Here is a 26245-nt window from a genome sequence, read left to right as displayed (position 1 = left end):
TAACAACACAAGCCCATGCCAAGCCTGCCTGCATTTCAAACCTGCATTGTTGCTGCTTAGCTGCTGTGGAGCCCAGCAACTTGTGGAGTCCTCAGGCTATGCCCTTCCAGGTACCTGCATTTCTACAGCAACACAACCAGGAGGTTTTGCTTGTGAACAGTTGTCTTGTACAGCTCAGAGTCCTTGAGAAAAGACACAACTGCTAGTTTGGGTATTAAGATGAATATATTTAATCTCTCTTGTTTGTAAAACAAGACATAAATTTGTATATATATATATATATATATAATTTATATATATTTATTTTAATTTATGTATACTATATACAGACAATAAAAAATTGTTGGTTTGTTTTTCCTCTGTATTAGACTGAGAGATTGATGAAGGAATGATATAGGCATAACAGGGATGGAGCTTGGAGAAACTCAAGAGTTTCATAACAGATCATTCACACAGAGAAAAAAAGAGAGGAACAGGGCTCCCTATCCACCTGCAGCAGGACAACAAAGCTTTGCCCACCACAGACCCAAATCTGACTTGGCTCTTCCACTCCAGATTTGCTACATGGTTCTTGAAAGCAGGAGGTTGTCCCCACAGCAGGGTCCTCTCCTGCCTTGCTGACAGCATTGGCCAAAGTCTGGGGCAGCCAGGGGCTGGACCAGGGGTGGTTATTGCAGGTGGCAGAGGACACCTTGGCTGCAAAGCAGGCCGTGGAAGAGCGAGAGGTGTCCAGTGTGCATACTTGTGCGGAGCAAGAGAGATGGGAAGCATCGACTGACTGGGTGCAGAGCCTTGACCATGCCCAAATGCTGGGGCCAGCTGGCTGGATTTGACAACTGGTCTCACCCTTGGCACCGATGCCCCCGTGTCCCTTTTCTCAGCCAGAGGTGGGTGTGACAGAGGCCAGGCACCCTGGCAGGACCCACTCTCCCCGCGCACGTGTGCAGCGGGTGGCATGATAAGGGCAATGCAATGCATAGCCTTGCATTTCCCTCCTTGTTCTGTTTTGGAGGGTGGGTGACTGCAGTGAAGCACCAGTTAAGGTGATCTGATTCTAGAAGCTGGGCTGGGAGGAAAGAGAGAAACCTCAGGATGTGAAGGGAGGCAGTGAGGAATCATTTCACCATCCACCTGGGAGCGGAAAAACCCCCACTCCAAACCCCCAACTCCAAATAACCATCACTCAGCACTAAACTTCTCATGGCAGTCAGTCTGGTGGGGACAGGAAAAGGACTCCAGCACTCTGGCAAGGAGGGAGCTGCTGTGGCTGGTGCCAGTAGCACCACATGGCTTCGGGGCCAGCCATGGCTCACTGACAAAGCTTCTCTGGGGCTTCTCTCTGATGGGCATGGTGAAAGGAAATCAGAACAGGTTTGGGCTGAGCCTCGGAAGCACAGGCATGGCATCTGGAGAATGGTGTGAAAGAGGTCACCTTTCAGCTGCCAGCCCAGCTTCTGCTTGCAATGGTCAAAGATCAGTCTGGATCCTTGAAGTCTCTCTAGCATGGACACAGTGATCCAGCAGAGGGAGTGGAACACAGAGTCATAGAATCAAAGAATTGCTTAGGTTGGAAAAGACTCAGTGCAGTCTTTTGAGTCCAACTGTTAACCTAGGGCTTCCAAGTCCACCACTAAACCATGTCACTGAGTGCCTCACCCTCATGTCTTTTAAACACCTCTGGGGATGGTGACTCAACCAATTCCCTGGGCAGCCTGTTCCAACCTCGACAACCCTTGAGAAAATTTCCCTAATATCCAATCTAAACCTCCCCTGGTGCCACTTGAGGTCATTTCCTCTTGTCCTAACACTTGATACTTGGGAGAAGAGCCCAACAACCACCTTGCTACAACTTCTTGACACTTCAAGAAGTTGTAGAGAGTGATAAAGTCTCCCCTCAGCTTCCTTTTCTCCAGACCAAACAATCCTAATTCTCCCACCCACTCCTCCTAAGGCTTGTTCCCTCGACCCTCCATCAGCTTCATTGCCCTTCTTTGGACACATTTCAGCCCTTCAATGTCCTCTGTAGGGAGGGGCCCAAAACTGAACCCGGTGTTTGAGGTATGGCTTCCCCAGTGCTGAATATGGAAGGACAATCACTTCCCTAGCCCTGCTGGCCACACGACTGCTGATGCAAGCCAGGATGCTTGACCACCACCTCTGGCATTTTGGCCCAGCTTGGTGCCACATGCAAACTTACTGAGGCTGCACCCGATCCCCTCGTCCAAATCACTGATACAGAGATGAAAGAGAACAAGCCTCTATCCTGAGCCCTGAGGAGCACCACTTGTGGCCAGCTGCTAACTGGATTTAACTCCACTCACCATCACCTTTGGACGTGGCCATGCAGGCATTGTTTTACCCAGCAGAGAGTACCCCTAAGCCATCAGGGGCCAGTTTCTCTAAGGGAATGCCAGGGGAAGCGCTGTGAAAGGCATAACTGAAGCCTAGGCAGACAGCACCCCTTTCTTCATCCTCTAGATGGGTCACCTTGTAGAAGGAGACAAGGTTAGTCAAGTAGGACCTGCCTTTTGTAAACCCATTCTGACTCGGCCTGAGCACCTGGCTGTCCTGCATGTGCTGTGTGATGGCACTCAGGGTGGTCTGCTCCATGTGCTTTCCTGGCACCGATGCTGGGCTGACAGAGCCTCCCTACTTGCACACATCAAGCCTCCATCTCCTGCACAAGCAGTAGCTGTGCTCAGGATTAGGGCACTGGTGCCCAGGTGGTGAGGGTAGAGACTGCTAGCTAGGGCTCTACCCTAGGATTACAGCATCCTGCCCATGCTAGGCCAACATCCCAAGCCCTAGCACAGCTGCAGAACATGCACCCCAGAGAATCCTTCTGCTGATAATGACTCTGCATTTGTGGGCCAGGGAGACCCTGGAGGCAGAAGAGCTGTCTATGTGGCAAGACACTGGCTTGGCTCCAAACTGCCTAATTGAAGCCAGAAGACTTCACTTTTATGTGGCAAGACACTGGCTTGGCTCCAAACTGCCCAAGTGAAGCCAGAAGACCTCAGCTCTTTTCCTGCTAACACCCTGGCCCACCACACACCTTGACAAAGGTCTTTGCACAAGCGAGGCTCAGAATCACATGAAACCAAAATAAGCACGGAGGGGGCATGACTGTGCTCCCCAGGTGCTGTCACCAACCAGGCAAGGTGGGAGAGCAAGCAGAGCAGCTGCTTGAGACCCCTGATGAGCTGGTTGCACAGCCTGTGACAGGGCACCAACTTACCCTTTGAAGCACCACTGCCACAACCACCCGTTCTGCAGAGGTAAAAGAGCATCTTGGCTGCCACAACCCCTGCTGGACGCAGGGCCTGCAGACATGCATCCTCCCCAGACCCCTGTGACTTGAGAACCACTGGCACACGGGCCCAGCACACTGGGCTGGCTTACTTATTGATCAGCGTCTTGAGGGAGCGTGTCAGCGTGCTCATGACAGTGGCGACCGTGGCTGACTGGTGGGCGAGCTGCTCCACCGCCTGCTGGTGGCTCAGCGTTCTGGCTGTGGACTCCTCTGCAGCCTTGAGGAGGAAGGTGTAGTTTCTCACCACTTCCTCCACCTTGGTCAGCAGCTCTTGGCGCTGGGACTGCGAGCGCACGACGTACACCAGCCTCACGAAGGTCTCGACGAGGCTGCTTAGCACCTGGAAGCTGCTTGTGATGGCAGACAGCATGTGGGTAGGGCTCTTGTCCACGGCTGCCACACGGCGGCAGGAGGCACGGAAGTCCTTGAATTTAAGGGCAAGCTCTTGCTTGTACTCAGCCAGCTGGGAGATGTAGGGTTTGCAGTCCTGGACGTCAGGGCTCGTCACACACTGCCTCAGGATAGTCAGGAGCTCGTTGGTGTCCAGCTGCACCTGCAGGAACCCATTGGGGAAGCTGTAGGCATGGCCTCGGAGGGTGTTGATCTTTGCCAGGCTCCCCTCAAAACTGGAGGTCCTTAGGTCTATTTCCTGGGTCTGGCTGTCAATGGAACTGCTGCAGGCTGTTGCATCTAGGACCTGAAGCGTCCTGCTCATGACTGGGACCATCTGATTGTCCAGCTTCATCCCTGGGAGTATCTGCATGGGGATGGAATAGGACAGCTCGTCCTTCTCGCTCCCATCATCTGCAACGTCGCATTTCCTGTAGTAGAAGCAGTACCGGATGGAGCAGCACTTCTCATCCTCCACGTCTTCATCCTGCAGCTCAGCGAGTCTTGGATACATCTCTTCCTGGACAGAGAACACCGCTGAACCCTTCTGGTTCTTTTTCTCCTGCGCTAGCTGGACGTAGGAGGGGTCAGCCACGGCAGAGGCTTCCTGGATTTTGCTCTTCAGAGCGGGACACAGGACGGTGGGCTCGGGCTCTGTCTGGGGTGCCTTCTGCTTGGGGGTGTAGCTGTTGTGGCAGATGTCCGAGGACAGGGACTCCAGCTCAGCCTTGTCTATCTCGCTGACGCTGTAGCGCCGCAGCAGCTTCCTGTAGTGCGGCGCCCCCACGCACTCGCCGCGGGACGCGCAGGTGGCCAGGCAGGACACGCTGTGCTCTGGCTCCGACCGGCACTCCCGGGACTCCAGGCTTGTGGATCGGATCCGCCTGCCTTTGGAAGGGCTGCTCGCCCCCGGCAGCCTGGCGGCTTCTGCTTGCTTCTGATCGTCGCTGACTGTGTCCCTCCCTTGCCGCTCCAGCTCTGCCATCAGCAGCTGGTTGGGCGGCGGCCTCACCCCCCTGCAGAGCCGCTTGCAGTCGCAGCTGCGCCGTTGTTCCCTGGACATCCCCGGGACTTTCTGCACAGGACTGCTCCTGAGCTGGCAGCTGCAGCGCCCCGGGGCGGGAGGGTGCAGGTACTCCTGTGGCGGGAGGTCACCTTTGCTCTTTGGCTTGAGCAGCTCTTCAAGGAACTCCAGCTCATACTGCTTCACCTTCTGCAGCTGAGCCTGCCTCTCGTCTGTCTCCTTCTTCAGCCGCGTTGGAAATGTCGCAGAGAACAGGTTCCTCAACCTGAAGGGAGCCTTTTGAGCTTTGGCTTTAGCTGGGACACCAGCACCTTGCTGGGTCACCTCCAGGGCTTTTTCTACTTTCTTGGAAGGCACTGTGCTGACCTGCAGGCTCTCGGGTCTGGACACCAGCTGGATTGGCCCTTTGGGTTCCTCACTGGTGCTCCTGAAAGTGCTACTAGGTGATGGAGAGTGCAGGTTGCTGCTCTCAGCTTTTAAGCTTTTGGCTGAACTTTCCTGTTGCATTTTCTGTCCTTGGTTTGAAGGAGCTGTGTGTTTCTGAAAGACGAGGCTTGTGGCTTCCCCACCTGCCTTCTGAACTGGCTCTCTGCTTGCAGCTTTGCCTGGATCTTCTCTACTCACTTTTTGCTGGTAGCTTTTAGAGGCAAAAGTCTTACTGGGCAGCATTTCCTCACCTGCTGAGGTGAGGTGGAAAGCTTCAGCCTTGCTGCCATGAGCTTCTTTAGGGCTTGGAGAAACTTCACAGTGCTGCTGCGGAGAGAGCTGCTGCTGCTGCTGCTGCTGCTGCTGCTGCTGCTGCTGACAGTTGCATAATGTCTCTGCAGTTTGTGGACCTCCTCTAGGTTTCGAAGGCTTGCTGCTGGATGATGCACAGCTGCTAGTACCATTCATGTTCTGCTCTTCTTTTGAGGCTGCTGCCACTTGTGGAGCTGACCCTTTTGCATTAGCCACTTGCTGCAGAGCAGCTGAGATGATGGCTGGACTTACCCCACTTTTTTGATCCAGGAGGAGCTTGGAGCTTGGCTGGACCTCTTTGGGTATCTTCTCTTGTAGATCTTGTGCCTGCTCTCTGCTCGAGGCTGCTGGGGCATGCAGAGATACCTCAAAGGCAGCTTTTGCGTGGCCTGCACCTTTGCATTCAGAGCCTGGCACTGGAGCCCCCCTGTTCTGCTCAGTAAGCTGGGGGGTCAGCAGTGGCTGGCCATCCAAGCTGCGGCTCCGCTCGGCGTGCTGCTGCTGCTGTTTGCTCTTGCAGTTGGTAAGGTTGGGGCTTTGGGGTGAGAATGCTGCTGGCTTCAGCAAAGGGCTCGGCTCCTGGCGGCTGAGGGGGTAGGGCGAGGTGAGAACAGCCTGGGCAGCACAGCTCTGGATTCGGAAAGGCAAGTCCTTTCTGGCCAGAAGGTTTTCTTTGTTGATGTGTTGTGCGAGGAAGTAGGCTGCATTCTGATGCTGCTTCATAGCAGAGACCATCTCCGAGACATCAGTTAGCTCTGAGGAATTGGTTTCATGGCCAGAATCCAAGGATGACTCAGGAGTGATGGCAGCGAGGACAATAAGACCTGAGGAGGGACACAAAGAAAGCCCCACAACAACACTCACACCATGCTGCTGCTCGCAGGAGAGGGGAGCTCCGTGCAGCAGGAAGGGCCCAGGAATTCGAGACACTGCTTATCCTTGGAGAAGCTTCAGTGTAACTAAGAGTTAATGCTTCAAAGAGAGATGACTCTGAGCTGAGCTGGCTTGCTAGCTTAATTCAACAAGAGCTCCTTGCCCAGGAAAAATCCTGGGAAGCTTTCCAGTGTTAGCAATAGCAGAGCTACTGGGACTTGGAAAACTGGGCAACAGCTACTTTGCCAATAGTGAGCAGGGCAGCCAAGGTGGGGAGAGGGACAAAGGACTGTGCTGCCAGCAGGCTGGTCCCAAAGACACCCATCTGACAGCAGGTGTGCCCTGTGAAGGGCTCACACACTACAAAACATGGATGGGAACCTCTGAAGGCCAAAGGCTGAAGACACCAGGGATGTGGGGCCACAGCAGGGAGGAACTCATGCTCACAGCACTGGTGCGTTAGTGCCTCGCCCCAGCATTGTGGCAGGTGTGAGATAGCCAAAAGACTCCTTCAGCTACTGCGAGGGAGAGGAATCTCACACCAGCTTCTCAGAAATCTGAACAGCATCTTGCCTGTTGCCACAACTTAGTTTCTACCAGAAGCTGCTCCACAATCACGTACCGTGGGAGAGAAACGCTAGGAGGGGAAGAAAGGAAAGTCACAGCGGCTGAAATACCTGCTGTCTGCTGTGGTGGGGGGTGTGGGCAATCCTCCGAAGCAGCCAGGGCTTCCAGTGCCTGCAGGGTGGACACCAGAGCATCGTCCAGCTCCTGGGCGTGGTCCCGCACCGTCCGCGGCTGCACGTTGTCTATCAGCGTGACAGGGATCTCGTCGTAGAGGATGCTGCAGAGGTGCCGGCCCTGCTCCTGGCTCTGCGCAGCCGCCCGGCGCTTGGGGTCGTCCTCGTCTGAGCTGTTGTCTCGGAAGCCAGGAGGTGGGGCGGTGATGGCAGGGAGCAAGGACGTGGTCTCATCCTCTTCCTCGTCGCTCCCGGGAGGGGGAAGCGACATCAAGTCCACCATAGTGTCGCGGCCGCCGCCAGCCTTGCCCCCCTTGCCGGCGGCCAGGCGGCTCTTGATCTTGGCTTGGCAGGACTCGCAGTAGAAGTGCGAGGCGTCGGTCCACAGGTGGGTGTCTATGGTGTGCGCCCTGGCCCTGCTCGTCTGCCTGTCTCGGCCAAGGCCGTCTGGGTCATACTCTGTTGCTGTTCCATTGTAGCCCTGGCCGGAGCTTTTGGAAGTGGGGTCAGATTTGGTCCTGGGGCGAGTCTCCTCAAAGAAAATCAGGTTTTCGTTGATGTCCGTCCTGCTCTCCCTTTCCTTCCTCTGCTCTCGCATATGCAGGTAGCAAAAGCTGATGAGCTCCGAGTCGGACGCCCTGGAGGCTGGAGCCCCTGCTGCTCCGGCGCTGGCGGCAGAGCCATCCACCGAGCCACTCTCCTTCCTTCCCGTGTGCCCCGCTGCAGCGGGCTGCTGGAGGCTGTGTGCGTTGATGTGATCTAAACCCAAACCACGACAGGCACGTTAGGCAGCAGCACCCCAGAGAAGGCAGAAGAGCACGGGGAAGCTCCTGTCCATCCTGGTGAAGCATCCACATGCTCTCTGTTCCCCGGTCCCTGGTGTGCTGGACTGCCGCGGGGACGTGTGTGATTCCTGTGGCACAGCCAAGGCAACCTGGCCAGTCCTTTCACAAGGCATCTTCTGCAACCCACTGGGCCTATCAGCCAGCAATGAGTGCAGGAAGAAATGTCCTGCGTGGGCTGATCACAGAATGGTTTGGCTCAGAAGGCATCTTTAGAGGTTTAGTCGAACCCCCCCCAGCCCTGCAATGAGCAGAGAGATCCTGTTCTAGTGGGAGATGTCCCTGCCTGTGGCAGGGGTTTAGAACTGGATAACCTTGAGATCCCTTCCAACCTTAACTATTCTGTGATCCTATGATCTTCAACTAGATCAGATTGCTCAGAGCCCAATCCAAGCTGACTTGGAATGTTTCCAGGCATGGAGCATCTATAACCTCTCCGGGCAGCCTGTTCCAGTGTTGTACCACCCTCATTGTAAAAATGTCTTCCTTGCATCTAGTCTGATTCTACCCTCTTCTACTGTCAAACCTTCACCCCTTGTCCTGGTGCAGAAGGCTTCTCGGGAAGACTTGCAACGTAGCCTGTCTGACTTTAAGTGACAGACAACCCCCAAGTCACAAGCCCCTCACTGCCTATACTCCATGCATGGTTTCTGTCTGCCTGATAGCTATTGGGTCAGGCTAGCTCTGATAGAGCCCTCTGCTCCTGCTGTTAACCCTGAGACAGCCTCCCCTCGCTCCCTTCTGCAAGGCAAGCAGCTGAAATACTGCCTGAAGCTCTGGCCAATGGTCCAGCCCTCAGGAGGGGCATCTGTCTGCATTAGAGGTTGAATGGTGCAGCTGTGCTGACAACAACTGCCAGGGGGCATGCAGGCTCCATCTTACCAAGTCTAAATTAAATTACATAAATCCTAATTAAATTCATTAGTGCAACAAATTGAATGATTTGTCTTCCCAAACACATGTTTGTATTTCACTGTTCATCACCTGCAATGCTTAAAAGCCCAGTCAAAAGAGTATCTCCCATTCCTGCACATACCAGCACTCTGAGATGGCAGCTGTGTGAGTGAACACGAGGCTGCTGCAGCCAGGGGTGTGCTCAGCACTGGGCTGTGGTGGAGCAGCATGGTCTGAAGCAGAGGCTTTCCCAAAACCTGACACCTCTGACAGGTCATGCTAGCAGCCTGCCCTGCTTGGACAGCCTCACTGAATGGGGCAAACCCTCTACAATCCATAATCCTCTGTGTGAGGAGGTCCTGACAAAGAGTTGAGAGCAACCAAGGGCACAGAGCTACTTGGCTGAGAATGGTTGTTGGTGTGAGTGGGGAGGGGAAGGGGCGGGGAGGTGAACTGCCTGTGCAGCTCCATCATGGCACAACCCCTCCTGTGAAGGGCAAGGATCTGGCATGCAGCTCAGCAGGGAGATGTGGAGAGATGGATCTAACTGACAACATCCAGACAGAGTCTGCATTCCTAAAAAATGTCTGCAGTTCAGCAGGAGGCTTTAATGGGCCACAGGGAGGATGGATGTGCACCTCTTCTAGGCAAAAATCATGAGCCAGGGCCTGACTTTACACTGAAGGTTCTGGCAGAGCCTGCCTGCAGCCTGGAAAGTCAAAGCCTGGGCTAACTTGACTCATCCCAGTGGGGCTTTCTTGCCATTCCTGCAGAGATGTGCTAATGAAGAGCAGTCCTTGCTCCCTGTGATCTGCCTAGCTCCTGACAGCTCAGCCTGCAGCCACAGAGAGACCAGGACTTTGTTTCCTCAGTACACACTAAATTCACTCCTCTGAAGGATGTCTGAGTGTCCTAGAGCTGCAGGTAAAACTATTTCACTCTGCTGGCCAGAGAGATTTTCACTGGACCCTCGAGGATAGGGCAGGCCATCTAGTGACAGACTGGCTCTTTGGTATGGAGCCTGTGAATCCACTGCTCCCTCACTCTCCTGCCTGCACTGTGACCTCCTCTCACACCCATTCCAGCCCAGCTCTTTGGTATGGAGCCTGTGAATCCACTGCTCCCTCACTCTCCTGCCTGCACTGTGACCTTCACTCAGACCCGTTCCAGCCCAGTTCTTTGGTATGGAGCCTGTGAATCCACTGCTCCCTCACTCTCCTGCCTGCACTGTGACCTTCTCTCACACCCATTCCAGCCCAGCTCTTTGGTATGGAGCCTGTGAATCCACTGCTCCCTCACTCTCCTGCCTGCACTGTGACCTTCTCTCACACTCATTCCAGCCCAGCTCTTTGGTATGGAGCCTGTGAATCCACTGCTCCCTCACTCTCCTACCTGCACTGTGACCTTCTCTCACACCCGTTCCAGCCCAGCTCTTTGGTATGGAGCCTGTGAATCCACTGCTCCCTCACTCTCCTGCCTGCACTGTGACCTTCTCTCACACCCATTCCAGCCCAGCTCTTTGGTATGGAGCCTGTGAATCCACTGCTCCCTCACTCTCCTGCCTGCACTGTGACCTTCACTCAGACCCGTTCCAGCCCAGCTCTTTGGTATGGAGCCTGTGAATCCACTGCTCCCTCACTCTCCTGCCTGCACTGTGACCTTCTCTCACACCCGTTCCAGCCCCACTGATTTCTTGAGATCGACAAGCAAAGGGCAAGATCTAATGCCCTGCTTTTGGCATAGCTTTGGACCATGCCCATGAAGCAAAATCTTCCTGAGGACAAACTCCTCCCTGCCACCAGAGTGTGTGAAAGCACCACTGGAGTGACCCCTACCTGTGGGGCTCCCTCCAGGCCCCCGGAGGTGTCCTGGGATGCTTTCCACTCCCTACCACATAGCGACGGCTGTGAGCCCCACCTGTCCCTGTAGCCCATCACAGGGTGACATGATCCAGGGAAGGACCACTCTGATGACTGCCAGTTAAGGTGGAAACACTGGCAGCAAAACGTGACTGAATGTGTTTTTGCAGGGCACCCAGGGCAGAGAGCACAGTGGCAGCTGTCAGTAAGAGGTGCAGGTGAAGAAGCAGAAGGAAACCAGGTGTGTGTGTTTGCACTAACATCACTTGCCAGGTCCTTCCTTGCCTTCATAGAGGATGCTACAGATGTTTTCCTGATGCCTCGTGTGAGTGTCCTCCCACATGTGCCAAGTCCACGTCTGGGTGCCTTCCTCAGACTCCTTTCCCAAGGATCCTGCTAGCTCTTGGCACCTTCCTTGGTGAATCCCATCTTGAGGAGGCAGTTTTGACACTTTCCAGCTAACCTGAAGACTTGTCACACCTCTCTGGAGCTGCAGTGTCACTTGGGAGGTCTGGGGGTCAGCTGGATTGGTATTCTGCCCATCTCCAGCCAGTGTTCCTGTACTTTATATTTCCCCATGCAAAACATACTCAGTGTGAACACCTGCATGGAACAACACCTCCTTTGCTCGTGGTTGACTCTAGTTTGAAATGACTCTTGAGAATCATTAATCATCCTGAGAGTGACTCACCCTTGCAATCCACCCTCAAGGAACAGAGCACTGGTGCCTGGTGAGCAGAACCTGTCTTTAGCTGTCCTGGTCTCCTGCTGTGCTCAGATCAGCCCTCTGCTCCTTCTACCAGGCTGGGCACCTGGAAAACTGGGACACTAAAGTTTCCTTCCTGATTTAGATAATCAGCAGAGCAGCCATGCTTGCAGAGCTGCCCCTGCAGCAGAGACCTCTGCTGATGAAGGCAGCAGCATCCGAAGGCAGCAGGAGCAGAGTCCCTGGCTGAGTGCAGACACTGACACTGGTCTCTGGAGTGAGAAGTTTGTGCTGCATCCCTGCAACAACGCCCAGGCTGTTCCCTGAGGACCCAGCATTTAGTGGTCTTTTCGAACAGCACCTCCTGGGTGTGCTCAAGGAGCTGCTGGAACACCACCTGCAGTGTGTAGGGCCCAGGATGACACCACAAGCTACAGCTCATTCCAAATGAGGATTTGTCTCCCTGCTCCTTGTGTCCTGGTTAACAGGGGGTCTGCAGTTTGTGCAGGGGGAATGGGAGCAGAGGGCAGATGCCAGAGAAATCCCTTTCTAGTGCTGCAAGGCTCAGGGCAGAGGGAGGAGGAGGAAAGGGAGGCTGGGGAAGGGGCTCACATGGAAAGCAGAGGCTGAAACATACCTGCCTTGATAATCTGAGGTGGGGGCGGCTGGCTGGGGGCCCTGGAGAAGATCATCTTCTTGGAGTCCACCAGCAGACGGCAGTAGCCTGCGATCAGGCAGGCGAAGTTGGTGGCTTCAGGCCACTCCATCAGCAGCACCAGCGGCTGGAAGGCAGAAGAGGCAAAGTCTGTGAGCCCAGGCTGTGCCCCTCAGCTGGCATGGGACCAGTGCTCCAAGAGGGTTGTGCCGGAGCCCTGCACTAGTATGGCTGCTGAGCTGGCTGACACTTCTAGCACTCACACATGATAAACCAGCCAGGTGCATGTTCTTGCTCCTGATCACCCAGCAAACCGCAGTGCATGACAAAGAATCCTGCTGCAGCTGTGACTTCTGCTTGCTGCCTCCTCTAAGGGTGATGGCAGAGGTGGAGCCCTGCAGGGCCCCCATGCAACTGGCAAATCTGCATGCCAGTGTTCTAAGCCTACCTGCAAGCACAAATTTAACCATGGGGCTCTGGGGAGCTCAGAGAGGTTGTGGAGTCTGCAGCTGCCAGACCCTGTGTTGCCCTCCCATAACAGTGCTGCACTTTGGCCACAGCAACCCCATACAGAGATACAGGCTGGGGTCAGAGTGGCTGAGAGCAGCCAAACTGAAAGGGATCTGGGGGTGCTGATTGATACCTGCCTGAACATGAGCCAGCAGTGTGCCCAGGTAGCCAAGAGAGCCAGTGGCATCCTGGCCTGCATCAGCAATGGTGTGGGCAGCAGGAGCAGGGAGGTCATTCTGCCCCTGTACTCTGCACTGGTTAGACCACACCTTGAGTGCTGTGTTCAGTTCTGGGCCCCCCAGTTTAGGAGGGACATTGAGATGCTTGAGCGTGTCCAGAGAAGGGCAACGAGGCTGGGGAGAGGCCTTGAGCACAGCCCTACGAGGAGAGGCTGAGGGAGCTGGGATTGGTTAGCCTGGAGAAGAGGAGGCTCAGGGCAGACCTTATTGCTGTCTACACCTACCTGAGGGGAGGTTGTGGCCAGGAGGAGGTTGCTCTCTTCTCTCAGGTGGCCAGCACCAGAACGAGAGGACACAGCCTCAGGCTGTGCCAGGGGAGATTTAGGCTGGAGGTGAGGAGAAAGTTCTTCACTGAGAGAGTCATTGGACACTGGAATGGGCTGCCCGGGGAGGTGGTGGAGTCGCCGTCCCTGGAGCTGTTCAAGGCAGGACTGGACGTGGCACTTGGTGCCATGGTCTGGCCTTGAGCTCTGTGGTAAAGGGTTGGACTTGATGATCTGTGAGGTCTCTTCCAGCCTTGGTGATACTGTGATACTGTGTGATAGAAGATGTCTGCTTCCAGCATGATGTAGAAGGGGCAGAACTGCATTCCAGACCCTCCCAGCCACCACCCTCAGCCTGTGGATCTTACTTAGATCTAACCCTTCAGAAAAATCAATCTGTGCCTAGGAGCAGATGGTGCCTCCTTTTTTAGGAGAGCATTTGTTTGCACGCTAAAAAAGGTCTTTTCTTCAGAGAGGAGGAAAAATCAGACATGATCTGTGTGCCACTTACCACCTCACTGTGCAATCTAGTGGCAGACACCACGACTCCCCAGTTCCCTGGCTCCTGGCTTGTCCTAAGGAGAAGGTTAGCCAGCCTGGAGAGGCTGTCGGGGTGGAATCCACTCTCACCTTCCCAGCGAGGTCCCATGCAGTGCTAGGATCTGACTGGGCAGAGCAGGCTGCACTAGCACAGCTCAGTCAAGTGGTCCATGCTTGGACCGAGCCCCCAGCACTCCTCAAGGTGGATTTGTGAGATGGAAAAAAAAGCAACAGTAGCTTCCATGAAGTTAATGCACGGCAGCTCTATCCATCATCTACCCCTCATACAAAGCACTCCTGCCCACAGGACCTGTTTACCCAGGTACAGGGCTTACCTGAGGCAACTTAGGGATCTTTTAACTGCCCATCCAAGCCATGCTTGGGCTCCTGCACACTGACAGCCCTCCAGGACTCAGAACTTGTTTTGCACATCCAGGGCAAAACAAGCCCATTTGAAATGAAAACTAAACCCACTCAAGCTTATGCAGTGTGAAAAGCATTAAAGCTATTTTGGTTTTCCTGTTTTATAACCACAGAAGGCTCCTGGTTCCCACTGACCAGCTCTGCTCAATGCTTGCTTTTTTAAGCCAGCTGGCAAAGAAAGTGCCAGCTCGACAGCATATCACACCCTGGACCCTACAATGCAGTAAACCAGGGTGTGAAGCCATCAGCCCTGAGCTGAGCCATGTCTGATGCCCAGGCTGAGCCAGCCTCTGGCAGGAGCTGATTCCTCCTAGGGCCAGGATTAAGAAATTCTCTCTTTGCCCACCGTGCAGGAGGAGAAGTAAGAAGTAGTAACCTGATGTGGAAGAGAAATAACCTGACAAGTGAATGCCCTCTGCTGAGAGGCTCTCTCCCTGCCCACTTGACAAGGTTCTTCCTGCAACATAAAAAAGGAATCTGAGATGACACAGATCAAAGGGAAAGTACCAAGATAGAAAAGAGAGAAGAAATCCTCTCATAGCTTGAAGGAAGCAGGCATGCAGCATTGAGGTGGGGGGTGATGGTGACACCTCTTAGCCCAGCTCCAGTCTTGACATCAGTGATGAAAGGAGACCATGTGTTGCAGTTCTGTCGTGTGAAGCATCCTTACAAGAAGTGCCTTCTGCACAGGGTAAGCCCTCCTGGGGGTTTCAGGCTATCTGGTGCATAAGGAGCCATGGATGCGTTGCCTTCCCCCTCATGCAGCAGCCAGGGGTTGAGGGCTAGCAGCAAGAAAGGAAGCAAACACCAAGGGGAGGGAGGCCACGGCTGTGAAGTGTCCACTACCTGGAGGTTAAATGAAGAGGCCAAGGAGGGTTGAGAATTCCCTTTCAAAAGGAAAACCAGGGGGGGTGGTTTCTACCGTGTGCAAGTCACACCCCACAGATTCACAGACACCAAGGCTGAGTAGCACAGTCATGGATGGACCTTCACTGCCTCCTGTCCCTGCTTGCTGCTCAGCCCCAGTACCCCAGCTGGGTACCAGTATCTTCGAGACCCAACACTGCTTCCATCTTTTCTGATCCTTCTGCTTCAGGATGCTTCCATTCATGGGACTGGTGGTTCTTGCCTGCAAGAAGCAGCTCCTGGATCAGTCCTCCTGAAGGGAGACAGGATCACCTCAACTGGTGAGGTTGCCCACAGATACAATGCACACAGCACAGGAGGATGCCCTGAGCTCCCTGCCAGTCTGAGCCAGCCCAGACTCCAGGCTGGCTTCCAGCAATCGGTGTGTGGCATGCTGGGGTTAATTGCAGCTCTCTTCTCTAAAAGAGGAATCTTAATAGAGCTCAGGGAGGGGTATGGGAAATGTGAGAGTTCCTCTCCAATTATCAAGCATTCAAATATTGTTATTAGGGATTAAATCACTTCAGGGGCAGCTTGAAGCCATCCCCTGAGCTACTCGTGGCCCAGAGACCAGCGCTGCAGGGGCTCCACGTCCTGCTGATGGATTCTTTGCTGTTTGAGAAAGCAGTAAGTGTGAGCAAAGCCCTTTTAGTAAAGCTCTGAGTTTCCCTGGCTTCGGTGGCTGCTTTGCTGCTGCCTAACAGGCCTGGCTGTAATCCTCTCTTGTGTGGGGTTACAAGGCTGAATCTCTCTCTTCCACCCACCTAGGTAATTCTGCTGAGATTGCAGCAGCTCAGCTGCCTTTAACACTTGGACCCTGCTGCCACATCTCCCTGAAAGTGGCAAACACCTCGGAAGGTAATGTGTAGGGCCAGCAGCAGCTTTGTTTCCTTGGGCAGTCAGGCTACAAAGAGGAGGTGTCAGGGATGGCAGCTAACAGCAATGTTATTTTTAGACCAAAACAGCAGTTTTGGTCACCCTGTTCCACGCAGGCAAGGCAAATGAGGTCTCACCAGAGATAGCCAGGCACAAGTGAGCAGAGAGAACATTCACTTTCTGAGCTGTTGCTGTTTTCCACCTAATGCTGCTAAGGGTTTTAGATGGTAAATTCATGGCAGCTTTGCAGGGAGATGCTCTAAGTGACAACAGCACAGCACTGTAGTCTGTGCCTGGGGCTTCCTTGTGAGCCCCCTGTCTTGTGGTGAACAGCACTGACCTCCTTTCCTTTGTAAACACCCTGCAAGGAGCAGTGAGGGTTTGTGTCTGTGGTCACTATCAGCCTAGTTCCCAAGGAGCTGTGCCTCATGTCATACCCTTGCCTCCCCCTGGAAGTTTTTCAGCTCACTACTCAATACCAGCAGACCTGACAAAAAAGCAGCAGCCTGGAGGAGTGTGAATCTTCATCAGTTTTGCAGACCTGGTGGTGCAGTAGAGCAGAGAGGCCCCTGTGAGCAGCTGGAAGGCAGATAAGGATGCAGCAGGAGCAGAACTGCTGTTTGAAATGCGTGAAGGAAATTTTATGGCCAAGGTTATGCTAAAGGATCTTAACAGTCCTCATATTTAAATTCATTTATGATCCAATTCCTCTAAGACCTGCTCCCTGCCCCACTGGCACTGGTGGGTTTTGGCAGCAGCCACAAAATGCAGTACCTCTCTCCCAGCTGTTCACCGGTTCATCAGCGATGGGGAACAAGTTATTTACTAGGATAATCCTCTGGTTATCCTCCCTCTGTGCACTGATGGCATCTCTCATGTCAGCCAGTACATCCTCCTCCTCCTCACCTGCACATTCTTGCAGCTACAGAGTCCTTGATGGCCCCAGGGGCTCTGCTTCCCTGGGATGCCAGAGCAGAAACGTCCATTTGATTTCTTTGTCAGGACAGCAGTGCCTCTAGGGTGAAAGCTGGTTTTGCACAGAAGCAAACTTGCTGGCAGATTCCCACTGCCCTAAAGGTGCATCAGCTTCCCAGTGGGATGCACAGGTAAAGGTTCATCTCTGACCTGTAATTTGCCAACGTGCAAAGAAGCCAATTTTCAGGAGAATGTTCTTTCTGCATCAAAGTGCACAGCACCAGCCTGAAATGGTTGATGTTTTGAATCATAGAATCAAGCAGGTTGGAAGAGACCTCCAAGCTCATCCAGTCCAACCTAGCACCCAGCCCTGCCCAACCAACCAGACCATGGCACTCAGTGCCCCAGCCAGGCTTGGCTGCAACACCTCCAGCCACGGCCACTCCACCACCTCCCTGGGCAGCCCATTCCAGTGCCAATCACTCTCTCTGACAACAACTTCCTAACAACATCCAGCCTAGACCTGCCCTGGCACAGCTTCAGGCTGTGTCCCCTTGTTCTGGTGCTGCCTGCCTGGCAGCAGAGCCCAACCCCACCTGGCTACAGCCTCCCTGCAGGCAGCTGCAGGCAGCAATGAGCTCTGCCCTGAGCCTCCTCTGCTGCAGGCTGCACCCCCCCAGCTCCCTCAGCCTCTCCTCACAGGGCTGTGCTCCAGGCCCCTCCCCAGCCTTGCTGCCCTGCTCTCAACACCTTCCAGCACCTCAACATCTCTCTTGAATTGAGGAGCCCAGAACTGGACACAGCACCCAAGGTATGGCCTGACCAGTGTTGAGTACAAGGGAAGAAGAACCTCCCTTGTCCTACTGGCCACAGTGTTCCTGATCCAGCCCAGGATGCCACTGGCTGTCCTGCCCACCTGGGCACACTGCTGGCTCATCTTCAGCTACTATCACACTGCTTTTCTAGGTTTTGCTTGTCCTAATGAGAAAAGGACATTTTTTTCACTCAGACTTTCCTGCTTGGCAAGCAGCCTCTCTGGAAAGCAAAACAAACCACATTTACAGTGGATATAAGAGAGGAGTTTTCCATTAGCTTATTAAGGATATAGTGCTTTTTCTATTATGCCCTGCCTTTAAATCAAACCTCCTTCTGGAGGATATTCTCTTCTTCAGACAAAGGTGAAGGTTTCATAGAGGAATATCTGAAGGAAATTTTATGGCCAAGGTTATGCTGGAGGATCTTAACAGTCCTCATATTTAAATCAATTTATGAGCCAATCTCTGCATGCTATAACCCTTAAGCTTCTATGCATTTGCTTTTAATCTCTCCCCTTTATCATGGACTTTGGGTCTTACCTTGCTTCTTTTAATGTAGTGCAGCAGAAAGGCTGGGGAGGAATTTGCTTAATTTATGTCCCCTGGTTTTACTTGAGGGGCACTGCTGAGTTTATATTTAATGATATAAGCATCCAGGCCTAACGAGGCAGCAGTCAATTCTTCACTTGTACATTGACCTTTCCTTCCTTCCCTTTAAGCATTATTAACTCAGCTCTATCAATACCAGGCTGCTTGTGATTAGGAGCATTATTTTCAGTTGCTGATCAATAAACCTCCTGCCTTTGTTAGCAGCAGATCCCCAGGTTTCTGCAGCAGGGTCTCCTTCCTTGGTGTTTGAGCAGCTGCTGCCACTGCCAGGGGAACACTGTCCTTGTTCCCTGCAGGTCCCACAAAGGGACCATGGACAAGGGGCAGTGGATGTAAACTACAGCACAGAAAGCTCCACCTCAACGTGAGGAAGAACTTCTTTAAGTGTAAGGCTCATGGAGCACTGGAACAGGCTCCCCAGAGAGGTTGTGGAGTCTCCTTCTCTGGATGCTTTCAAGACCCATCTGGATGTGTTCCTGTGTGACCTGTGCTATGGTCCTGCTCTGGCAAGGGGGTTGGCTCCAGAGGTCTCTTCCAACCCCTACCATGCTGTGATCCCATGACAGGTGCCTCTCCAGACTGAAAACTTGATGGTGCCTCCTCCTCTTTGCTTTGGTGGTGGTGCCGTGTCCCGGGGAAGGTGCAGGTCCTGTCTGCACCTTCTCCTCATGGTGCAGCTGCCAGCTTTCACCTCCCCACTCCAGCTACTTGTGGGAATGCAAAGTGAAGAAGGATGATAACAGGTGGATGCTGACCTTGGTTCCCACCAGCTGCTGGCTACCTTATCTCAGAGAGGATAGATAGTGGACACCATGTCAATGAGGAAAACCAAGGTGTGGTTTATGCAGATGGAGTGGGTTGTCCTTGCCTAATTCTGCTAATGTGTAGGTGTGTGCCCTATGCTCTGAGGCTATACAATGAGAGCCAAAATGATCAGTAAAGGTCTCTGGCATAATTCACATTGAATCCTCTGGAGTCCATGTGGCATTGCCTTTGATCACACTGATCTGTGGGGGCTTTGAGCACGTTCCTGTGGCAAGCTAGCAGGTTTTCTGCAACAGCTGCTCAAGGGGCTCATGCCCTTTGCTGTGGGATTTCTGATACCCAAAGCCTGCTTTTGGCACCCTCCACATTTCCTAGTCATTGAAGCAACTTCTCAGGACTCCTATGGTTGCATCATCATCAGGCTGCACTCACAGCAGCCTGAGGTCTACTTGTTGGTTGTTTAGGTTTTTGTTTGTTTGGTTTAAACAATAAAGACATAAATTGTGGCTTTGTAGGCTTGGAAACTAATCCTCTCCACATGTTGTCTGACTCTCGTCTCCACAGAATCACAGGACCAGTCAGGGTTGGAAGGGGCCACAAGGATCAGCCAGTTCCAACCCCCCTGACATGCCCAGGGACACCCTACCCTAAATCGGGCTGGTCAAAGCCTCATCCAGCCTGGTCTTAAACACCTCCAGGGATGGGGTCTCAACCACCTCCCTGGGTAACCCATTCCAGCCTCTCACCACTCTCATGATGAAGAACTTCCTCCTTACATGCAGTCTGAATCTCCTCACCTCCAGCTTTGCTCCATAAGTCTTCCTGACTGGCTCACATGTTCCTGGCTGACTCCTGTCCTGGGTGCTGTGGATGGCACTGAGGTTGGCTCCAGATGCTGGGATGTGCTTTGCTTTACATCCTGCTAGAAAGATTCTGTGAGGGGGGAAAACTTCATCTACTACTCCCACCCCAGGTACTGAGACAAGAGAAGTCTCAGTCCCTCTCTCTCTCCCATGAGATGAAGTGTTTCACAGTCTCACAGTATCACCAAGGCTGGAAGAGACCTCACAGATCATCAAGTCCAACCCTTTAGCACAGAGCTCAAGGCCAGACCATGGCACCAAGTGCCACGTCCAGTCCTGCCTTGAACAGCTCCAGGGACGGCGACTCCACCACCTCCCCGGGCAGCCCATTCCAGTGTCCAATGACTCTCTCAGGGAAGAACTTTCTCCTCACCTCCAGCCTAAATCTCCCCTGGCACAGCCTGAGGCTGTGTCCTCTTGTTCTGGTGCTGGCCACCTGAGAGAAGAGAGCAACCTCCTCCTGGCCACAACCTCCCCTCAGGTAGTTGTAGACAGCAATAAGGTCTCCCCTGAGCCTCCTCTTCTCCAGGCTGATTTCAGTGTGGCTCAATGCAAATAAAGACGAATTTCAGCTTAGGGAAGCAGAGCCTTCAGGTCCAGCATCACTCTTCATGTAGAAGAAATCTGGTGGGTTTCAGTCATTGCTTTCACAAGTGAGAGTAATGCTGGCTCCACCTGCCCTCACCGGTGTCACAGAATCACAGAATCAACCAGGTTGGAAGAGACCTCCAAGATCATCCAGTCCAACCTAGCACCCATCCCTAGCCAGTCAACTAGACCATGGCACCAAGTGCCTCATTCAGTCTTTTCTTGCCTTGGCACTCCCAGCACATCCCTGCCACACTCGGCTGAGGGAAGCATCACTGGGCACAGGGGCAGCTGTGGCCACACCAGCGCCTGCTGCCGCCAGTTCTGCTGGAGCGGCTGTGGGGCAGAGGGGTCTCCATCCCATCAGCAGTGAGAAGGAGGGGCGGGTGGCAGGCAGGGGGGAGGGGAAGGCTGCAGGAGGGGCGGGGGTGGTAGCTTTTCTTTGCCACGGCAGGCTGGCAGCAGGCCGATGCCGCTGGCACGCAGACATCAATAGCCAGAGCCCAGGCGCAGCAGCAGCAGCAGCAGCCGCGGACGGGGCTGAATTAATTTTCCCTTTGTTTTCCTCTGTTGAATCTTGAGCCAGGCTGAAGTGCCAGCTGGCTGCAGGCCCTGCTGGGAGCTGTGAAGTCAATTACCCCGATGCCTTTGATTGAATTGTGCTTGGCGAGCGGCCAGCCCCTGTGGGCTCCTGCCCAGCAGCCTGGCATGGGGACCGGGCGCAGCCTGGGACAGCTCCTCTGTTAAACTGCAGATGCTTGTCCTGGCTGCCCCTCGAGTGTTCCTCTTTCATTGCCATTCAGAAGGCTTCAGCAGCTTTTTGTTGCCAGTGTCAAGCCTGTTAATAGGAAAAAGCCCAGTGGCATGTAGCTGCGTCCATCAGGAGAAGTGCTCCCTCGGAAAAGGGGTTTGCAGGAAGAACAAAACCTTTGCTTCTGCAGCAGCTGTGGAGCTGCACAGCCAGAGGTGTGACCTGGTGCAGCCACGCAGCTGGCTTTGATGAGGCTATAATACTGAGCAGCTCCCCCATGGCTCCTGCACTGGGGAGCTTGGGGAAGCACGGGGAGGTAGCTCTTCTGCCTCCCCTGCACCCCATCAGCACTGCCAGCCTTGCCTAGGTGTTGATACTACCCTACCCGGGATGCTGGGAAGTAGAAGAGGACTTTTCAGTCTTGCACCGGGGAGGAGGGGAGATGAATGCCAGGAAGTCCAAATCTCAGCTGGCTCAGGAGCATTGGCTGCTCTCAAATGCTGGTCCCAGCACTGCCAGGCAGCTGGAGATGGAAGCCTCTGCGAGATGCAGGCCTGCAGAGCCCCCAGACCACTGAAACAAGCTGCATTTACTGCATAAAGGTCACAGGAGACACCATGTGCCACCTCCCTGTTCCCAGTAACATCTACCAGCTCCAGGATCAATGCTTAAACACCAGCAAGTCCAGGATGCAGGAAGAAGAGCAGAGGAGTGATGGCCGCAGCAGAAAGGGGACACTGCCAGGTGGGAACAACCACACAATCCTCCCAAATGCCACCACCAGTGCTGTGCAGCTGGGGAAGCACCATCCTGCCCCCAGCAGCCTGCTGTAAGCTTTCTCAGCACTTCCAAGCAAACCTGCCCCACTCCCTCTGACTGGTGGGGCAAAACCTGCTCCTTTCCACCCAGCAGCAACCTCAGACATTGCAGGGAATGAAAATCCTTCTGGGAGCCAGCAGCAGAAGTCTGGAGCCTTTTCTTGCTCTGTCCTGAGTTCGTGCAGTCCTACAGCATTTGCCCCTGCTTTGCCACCCCCCCACGGTGGCAAACACCAAAGAAAGCAACACAGAGGCATCAGCCCTGGGTTTGTATCCCAAATGGGCTGTTTTAAACAGAAACTGAAGCCCAGGATGGAAAAGCTCCAAAGCAAACCAATTAACTACAGAGTGAATAATTTATAAGACAAACACCATTTCTTTTCCTTCTGAACTAAATGCAAACAGTTTACAATCTTCTCAAGCCTGCTTATTACCTGGAAATCCTCCCCAGCTCCTTTCTGGCAGGCTTGTCTGGGCTGTGGCTGCAGGCAAGGTGTGGAGAAGGCTGTTTGGGTGGTGCTGGTCAGGATGTGCAGACCTCTCAGCTAGTGGCTGCTCCATGACCTGACCCCTTTCCCTAACCCATGGGGTGAGCTGCACAGCATCACCAAACCTGGTGCTCAGAGATCCCAAACGAGACCTCTGCACAAGTCTCTTGGTGGTGGCTGACCATCTGCTGCTTCCACAGTAACCCAGAGAGAAGTCAGAGAAGTCATAGACTCATAGAATCAACCAGGTTGGAAGAGACCTCCAAGATCATCCAGTCCAACCTAGCACCCAGCCCTAGCCAATCAACCAGACCATGGCACTAAGTGCCTCATCCAGGCTTTGCTTGAACACCTCCAGGGACAGCAACTCCACCACCTCCCTGGGCAGCCCATTCCAATGCCAATCACTCTCTCTGACGACAACTTCCTAACAACATCCAGCCTACACCTGCCCTGGCACAACTTGAGACTGTGTCCCCTTGTTCTGTTGCTGGTTGCCTGGGAGAAGAGGCCACCCCCACCTGGCTACAGCCTCCCTTCAGGTAGATGTAGACAGCAATGAGCTCTGCCCTGAGCCTCCTCTTCTCCAGGCTGCACACCCCCAGCTCCCTCAGCCTCTCCTCATAGGATTTGTGTTCCAGGCCCCTCACCAGCTTTGTTGCCCTTCTCTGGACACCTTCCAGCACCTCAACATCTCTCTTGAATTGAGGGGCCCAGAACTGGACACAGCACTCAAGGTGTGGCCTGAGCAGTGCTGAGCACAGGGGCAGAATAACCTCCCTTGTCCTGCTGGCCACACTGCTCCTGATGCAGGCCAGGATGCCATTGGCTCTCTTGGCCACCTGGGCACACTGCTGCCTCATCTTCAGCTACTGTCTATCAGTACCCCCAGGTCCCTTTCCTCCTGGCTGCTTTCCAGCCACTCAGTCCCCAGCCTGTAGCGCTGCTTGCGGTTGTTGTGGCCAAAGTGCAGCAGTTGTGGCCAAAGTGCAGCAGTGACAGGCTGCCCCCACCCCACCGGGTCAGGCTGCCTCGCCCACATCCCTGCCGGTACCTGGGGAACACACCGGGGATGCCCCAGCAGCAACATCCTGCAGCACCAGGCAGCAGAGTGCAGCCGCCCCAGAGGGACACTCCCTCCTGCTCTGCGATCCGCAGGGCTCTGACAGGCTTCGGGGGCAGTGTGGATTTGAGCCAGGCTCCCAGAGCAGCCAGGACACTGCTCCCAGTGGTTTTACGACTCATAGTGGAAATAGATTTCATTTGCAAGCCAGGGCCTTAGCCACTGACACGTTCAGTGCAACACAATCACTGCAGGAGGCAGATGAGCACTGCAAATAATGATCTTTTCTGACTGCTTCTCTTAGCTGGCCTCATCCATTGCTGTCCTGCATGAGCTCAGCACATGCCTCACTTGGGAGCAGACATTCTGGCTTTAAAACTCAGCCCTCTGGATAATGGTTCAATGAAGACAGATAACAGCAGCCACTGCACTGGCGAGATGCTGTTGAACCTGCTGGGATTCACAAATGGGATCCTTGATCCACTTCACTCCAGGCAGGCAGAGGAGCTTTTGATGGCTTCCACCAAATTCCAGGCAGCTGCCTGGAATTTCTCAGGGATATAAAGCCCCTAGCCATGTGCATATGTTTGTAAGGTGTCTGTGAGCTGCCTCTCCCCCAGTGATTGGGAGACTGGAAAGAGGAGACACAAGAGACCATTTCTTCCTACAGCAGGAAAGGGTCAGTGATGTTATGGAGTTCACTGCCGCTGCAGAGCACAGCAGAGTGGAGCAGCACTGCAGGATCTGCAGAGAAGCCTCCTGGGAACTGTTACCTAATTTATAGCTGATGGATGTCCGCAGCACCTCAGCATCCAGCACACCTACTGCTCCTACGACTCAGGCACGGCTGCCCTCTGCCATGCCACAGCACCAGAGGAGCCATGCACCCCACTGTGAGCTCACCCAGACCATAGCACTAAGTGCCTCAACCAGGCTTTGCTTGAACACCTCCAGGGACGGCGACTCCACCACCTCTCTGGGCAGCTCATTGCAATGGCAAGGGAGGTGCCACAGAGCACACACCCTGTAACTGCAACGTGAAAGCAGCTTTTGAGTCCCTGGAAATAGCCAAGCAGATACTCCAACATGCACTTGTGTCCTGAACCTCCTCCAAGGTTAGCACAAGACCTCCACGCTAGCCCTGGCGTCTGCTTCCATGTGCCTACCTTGGCATCCAGGATGCTTGTCTCCACCCGGGCCACTCCCTGGTTCTCTCTGAAGAGCTGGATCTTGCTGACCTTGCTGAACTCTGACAGCACTGTGGTGAGGTTGGTCTTCAGGTCGATGACATGGCTGATGCCATGGCGGGGTCCCACCAGAAGCGTGGTGGCTGGCTGCTTCTCGTCCTGGTAGCACAAGCACATGGAGAGAGACAGACAGACAGGGAGGGGTGAATAAAGATGCTCTGGGGCTGCACAGGCTGCACCTGGCTCTCTCTGTGGAGCCACCCCTCGGAGTTCACAGCTTGGCTGGGTTCCAGATGGCTTTTGCAGAGTAGCAGGTGAAGCTGGTGCCACGACTGCCCTCCCTGAGCCTTCCTGCAGAACTGGGAACAGTGTGCAGGGTGCCAAGGGTGTTTAAAAATAAAGCAGAGCTGACTGTCCACATGAAATATTCAAGCTGCTGGTGTCACTACAGGAGGAGCATGTCACAGATCTGCCTGATCTGACATTGCCTCTGAGAGAAGGAAGCAGAGGAGGGAGTGAATGCAGTTTAGACAAACCCAGAAAGACTAAAGCCTCGACTGAACATAGAAATCTTTCTTGCTCTGGTCTGCCCATGAAGGATGCTTCGAGGTGAAGAGAAGCTGGGCAAACCAGTGCAAAAAGAGATGTTCTTGGCCACATCTCCTGTGCTGCCTCAGAATTGTTCCTTTAGTGTCAGAGCTGAAGAAAAGGCAAAGCAAAGCACCCACACCAGAGGTGAGGTGCCCAATGCTGCACCCCCAGGCAGTGCCAGAGGCAGGCTTTGGCCACTCAGCCACAGCCCCAGCCAGACACCACATGGTTCTGCCTTCACTGATTTCCTACACGCAGCCCTTTGAGCTGTGAGGTGAGGAGCTCTGAGGGGTGGTGGAAGCAGAGCAGATCAAAGGCTGCAAGGGATGGAAGCTGGGACACAAAGCAAGGGAAGCCAGGGAAGTGCTGAGACCTTGGGTGGGGGCAAAGGGAAGAATGGCAGAGAGGTGACACTTACATGGAGACCCCTGGATGGGAGGTGGAGCGAGAGGGATGGAGAGGTGAGCCAGGCAGCGAGGAGCCTTGGTGGGTCCACCGTTCTCCTCTTTGGCTTGGTGGCTTTCCTCCTGCCATGGAGAAAGTGAGGTGGCTTGGGTGAGGGGTGGAGATGCCTCTGATGGAGATGAGGGAGGAGTGGGCCATGGCAGCAGCAGTTTCCTGAGAGCTGCCAAGCAGCAGTCGGGATGGATCACCGCTGATGGAGGTGCTAAGGCCAGCCAGGCTATTCCCTGTGTGGACAAGCAGGGAATGCTGTGGCCTTTGCCAAGGGTGTCCCTCCAGCAAAACGGGTGGCAGGATGCTGCCAGGGCAGGACCAAGCTATAAGCATGTGTCTGAACCTACTCTGGCTTTGCTGAGCAGGCCAAGTCGCTGCCCAAAAGGCTGACAAGAGTGGAACTGAACCTGGCCCTGTGGAGCTGAAGATCTGACCTAGTGTCAGCATAGGCTCTGGAGGCTTTTCTGGACAGCTTGGAACCAACCCATCAGGGCAGAGTAAGAGATGGAGGGAAGTATTTCCTGGGGGAGTTGCATCTTCCCTGG

General features: G+C 54.0%; 1 protein-coding gene across 5 annotated transcripts in view; it reads right to left on the bottom strand.

The window, feature by feature from the left end:
* Positions 1-206: 206 nt before the first annotated feature.
* Positions 207-26245, bottom strand: part of FRMPD3 (FERM and PDZ domain containing 3) — a 70211-nt gene continuing 44172 nt past the window's right edge. For all 5 annotated transcript variants that reach the window (XM_064159630.1, XM_064159627.1, XM_064159631.1 and 2 more), the window contains 4 exons: positions 24633-24812; positions 12017-12161; positions 7016-7837; positions 207-6289 (listed from right to left, as the gene is read on the bottom strand). In XM_064159630.1, the coding sequence (XP_064015700.1) occupies positions 3399-6289; positions 7016-7837; positions 12017-12161; positions 24633-24812 (4038 nt within the window). In that variant the 3' untranslated portion in view covers positions 207-3398. The remainder of the gene's footprint in view (positions 6290-7015; positions 7838-12016; positions 12162-24632; positions 24813-26245) is intronic.

The sequence above is a fragment of the Pogoniulus pusillus genome, chromosome 19 (assembly GCF_015220805.1).
Source record: "Pogoniulus pusillus isolate bPogPus1 chromosome 19, bPogPus1.pri, whole genome shotgun sequence".
Taxonomy (NCBI): Eukaryota; Metazoa; Chordata; class Aves; order Piciformes; family Lybiidae; genus Pogoniulus; species Pogoniulus pusillus.
This window is presented reverse-complemented; position numbering and strand designations above follow the sequence as displayed.